The sequence below is a fragment of the Limulus polyphemus genome, unplaced genomic scaffold, assembly GCF_000517525.1.
Source record: "Limulus polyphemus unplaced genomic scaffold, Limulus_polyphemus-2.1.2 Scaffold3062, whole genome shotgun sequence".
Taxonomy (NCBI): Eukaryota; Metazoa; Arthropoda; class Merostomata; order Xiphosura; family Limulidae; genus Limulus; species Limulus polyphemus.
In genome coordinates this window covers 24,522-28,886 of record NW_013668672.1, presented here as the reverse complement: position 1 = coordinate 28,886, position 4,365 = coordinate 24,522, and the positions used below count along the sequence as shown (strand labels likewise).

The 4,365-nt window shown below is 31.9% G+C and overlaps 1 protein-coding gene across 3 annotated transcripts in view; it reads left to right on the top strand.

Annotated features, from left to right (window-relative positions):
* LOC106468578 (integrator complex subunit 10-like) overlaps nt 1-4,365 on the top strand; it is a 34,657-nt gene that overhangs the window by 5,875 nt on the left and 24,417 nt on the right. For all 3 annotated transcript variants that reach the window (XM_013929013.2, XM_022396917.1, XM_022396916.1), the window contains exons 5-7: nt 1,131-1,187; nt 1,644-1,726; nt 3,971-4,052. In XM_013929013.2, coding sequence (XP_013784467.1) covers nt 1,131-1,187; nt 1,644-1,726; nt 3,971-4,052 — 222 coding nt within the window. The remainder of the gene's footprint in view (nt 1-1,130; nt 1,188-1,643; nt 1,727-3,970; nt 4,053-4,365) is intronic.

The following is a 4,365-nucleotide window of genomic DNA, read 5'->3' as shown; positions in this document are numbered from 1 at the left end:
CTGATTGGTCGGCCTTCATTTCTGCACTATAAGTCGGACGTCCCCTTTATTAAAACACAAATCTGTCCTCTTATACAATCTACATCATCCTTCAGTAGGTTTGTGACATTTCCTGATTGGTTAAAGGATATGCCAATCAGTGATTGCATTACCAGCCTACATTGATCTGACTCATTTTATAAGCTGTACTATTTCCTATAGATCATTTTCCAGACGGTTCTGCTATGATTAGTGTCTGGCAAAAAGCTTCAGCAGATATTTCCTTTGCAACATCTCAACCAACAATTGGTCCAGTTATCAACTCTATTTTCAAGTTTTGAACAACTCGACTTTCAAGATCTACATGTACCGATGTTTCCATTTATCTGTGCAAGAACTCAGCTAACAGATGTTCCCGCATATAAAAGCTATCTTCAAGTTTTGTACACCAAAAAAACTTTTCAAATACTTGTATTCTAATTTTAGGCTATATTATGGTAAGGGCATGTTAATGTTTGTATTATAGTTTTAGACTATATACTGGTATGGGATAGGCTATATAACAATAAGGTATAGGTTGATGTTTATATTTTAGTTTTAGGTTATGTAGCAGTAAGTATAGCCAGGAGATTAATAGAATTTGTTAACTGATTAATTATTGGGTTTGTGATTCAATTACATTTAACTAATCATTTACTTGTGCAAAACTGATCTGCTAGTTTCATCTAGTTTTCTTTTAAGATACCTTTGAACTTTCTTGTTCATGCTGTACTGTTATTTATCTGTTCATGTTGTACTGTTATTATTTAGTGTTATTGTCATGTAACTGTTCATGCTGTACTGTTATTTTGTATCTTTGTAACAGTACAACATGAACATCTACATAACAGAAATGAATAATAACAGTTCATGTTGTACTGTTATTATTTATCTCTTTTGTGCATACTTCATGTGAACATCTGAAATATATTTAAAAAACAAGTTAAGAAACACTTCTCAAATTTAACCCTCTTCATTGCTGCAGATTAGAGTATTTTATTGTGTCTTTGTTAGTGGGTATGCTGTGTTAGTATTGGTGATCATTAAATCACCAATAATTATTTTCTTAAACTATCTGAAAAACTCCTGTTTATTTTTCTTATCTTTGGTAGATCTGTTTGGTCTTGTACCACATAACGTTCAGCATCAGATGTTGCTTTCTGTTGCAGGTAATGTATTTTTTTGTTTGTCGTGACAATAAATAATGACTCTTTCTTCACCTATATAGACAAAGCAATAGAGTAAGTATTTATACACTAGAGAATGTCACTTTATGCTATGAACAATATACACGAATGCTTTATACACTGATTTGTTTCATTCTGAAGATGACTTTTCATTTAGCATTTTTTTCCACATTAGACTAACAGTAACAAGTCAAGAGATTTCTTAATAACAGTTAATAAAAAAATTGAGGTCATTATATTGATAGGTGCTAAAGTTCTTGCACTTTGTCTCTGCTAAATTAATTTTTGTATATTAATAAAAATAGAAGTGTTAATACATGTGAAATGTCCAAGGTTTTCCATTTTAAGCATTTTTATATGACTTATTAACTTATTTAATGAATAACAAGTGAAATTTTTAAAACAATGTTCAGGTATTATTGTTCTTACTTATTTCAGAACGAAGTGAAGATACTATGGAACACTGTCAACTTATGCTACTTTTAATAAAGAAATTCCCTGGCAAAGTATCAGAACATGGGGTATGTCTGTTTAAAATCCTGGTTTTAGTTTACCTTCAGGTTCAGGAATGTAGTATTACATACAAAGTGTCAGAACATGTGTTATGTCTGTTTAAAATCCTTGGTTTTAGTTTACCTTCAGGTTCAGGAATGTAGTATTACATATTTATGCAATATCTGCAGTGGTGAAATTTGACTTATATTGATTTTTTTATTAGTGTTCTGAAAATCAAACTATTTGACAGTAGAAAAGGATTAAAACTTCAAATAATGTTAGAGCATCGTTTGTTGTTGAATATTTAAGTATTGTGGATGGTAACTACAATTTTGTTTTCTTATCTGATATATTTTACTAATACCAATATCACAAGCTAAGATAATTTTGTTTATTATAAATATCTTTGGTTATATCATGGATTAGTTAATTTTTTATTGCAATTTCTTCAAATTAAGCAAGTAATATAGAGGGTTGAGTACATTATATTTGAAATTATTTTGAATATACAAATCAACAAGTCATATGTCAACCACAGCCATTATGTAAAGCCACAGTGAAACAGCATGTATCAAAACTATATTTTCACATTGTTTGGTGTGTCTCAGTTAGTTTGATGCCACCAAAAATTGATTGATTGTGGGAAGGGTATGTAATAGCTTTTCCAACAAAGAACATTTGTACATTCAGATCATAAAGATATATTCACCAAGATAAAGTGTCATATACTTGTAAATTCAGATCATAATGATATGTTCACCAATACATGACACTTTATCGGTGTAAATTCAGATCATAAAGATGTGTTCACCAAGATAAAGTGTCATGTACCTGTAAATTCAGATCATAAAGATGTGTTCACCAAGATAAAGTGTCATGTAGCTGTAAATTCAGATCATAAAGATATGTTCACCAAGATAAAGTGTCATGTATCTCAAGCAGCTAAAAATGAAGCAGGAACTCATGTTTTTCCTCACAAAGACGTACCGGTCAAGTCACCAGGTGCAATGACTATGGATTTGTATGATTGGTCCATTGAAACAGATACTGGGAGACTGTAATCCTCATACACTAGATGGAGTATGAAAGCATGCAGGCAACAGTGACGCATTTTTGGCATGACATTTTTATGATCGAATCTTTTACAACGGAAACTACGCTGGGCGGTAATCGTACTTGTCGATACGCTAGGCCATCAGATGCAGCATGACCAAATGTTGTGACAGGAGCTGTAATGATGTACTGAGGCTCCAAAATTATTTTAATATACACATGCAACCTCTGTAAGGACAAACTATGCGGACAAGATTCTGAGGAGTTAAATCAGCAATAGCTGGCCAAGTGTTTTTATTTTGTTAGACTGTTCTGTCTATTTATTGATAACACAGCAACAAACAATTTGAAATTCAAAATAGCACACACAAATGGCTGAAGTTTAAAGAAAAATTGGAATGAAATGTGAAAACTGAAATAATAATTTATATTTTGGTCCTCAGGTTTAAAAGCAACGACTTATTTTTGTGTTTAGAACTGAGGAAGAAACAGCGCAGAGTCGTATTAAAGATCTTATAACATATCTTTTTTTTTTTAATATTATACACACAAAATGATATACAGTTGAATCACAGTCATATGAAATGGTTGCATCAGTCAGGTAACCATACAGGAGCAGGTTACGTTATCTACAACCATTTTCCCTTTATAGCAGTTATATATGGAAAAGACATAAACTCGGCTGTATCTTGTACAGTATGGAGATGGGAGGTATAATTATTCACATATATATATTACAAGGTTTTTTTATTTCATACAGAGAAAAAATTACAAATAAAATAATTAAATGTTCCTTCTGATTTCTGTGTACAAACGTTTTTGTAATTAAATCATTCAAGTTCATATCTACTATGTACACACTTGGCCATGTAAATGGAATTTATTTGTATTACACCTAAAACAGGAGAGTCTGTGATCATATAATTAAATTTAAAAAAATAATAAATTCTGAAGGTGCATCAAATTTAGAACTAATTTTTAACTACTAGTAAAACAAGGGAAATACCATATATAAAGGGGAATAATACATTTTTATTTTAAGATGCAGTTTTTAAGGTTTTTATTCCTTGCAAAGTCACCAATATACAGTGCTCTTTTTGAGTCAGTATGGAGTCTTGTTATTACACATGTATAGTATTTGAAAATGAAGGTAATTAATTAGTTTGATGTGTGAGCTCTTCGGTATTAAAACCTCTATCTTTGTGTACTTGTTGTAGGTCAAACTCCTGGAAACTTTGTTTGCAGCTGAGAAGTATGGAAACTTTCAGTCTCCTTTCAACCCTGTTAGGAAGTTAGTAGGTAAGTGTTCAGACACTTGGCTAGTGACAACCTTGTTAGGAAGTTAGTAAGTAAGTGTTCAGACACTTGGCTAGTGACAACCCTGTTATGAAGTTAGTAGGTAAGTGTTCAGACACTTGGCTAGTGACAACCCTGTTATGAAGTTAGTAGGTAAGTGTTCAGACACTTGGCTAGTGACAACCCTGTTAGGAAGTTAGTAAGTAAGTGTTTAGACACTTGGCTAGTGACAACCGTGTTAGGAAGTTAGTAAGTAAGTGTTCAGACACTTGGCTAGTGACAACCCTGTTAGGAAGTTAGTAAGTAAGTGTTTAGA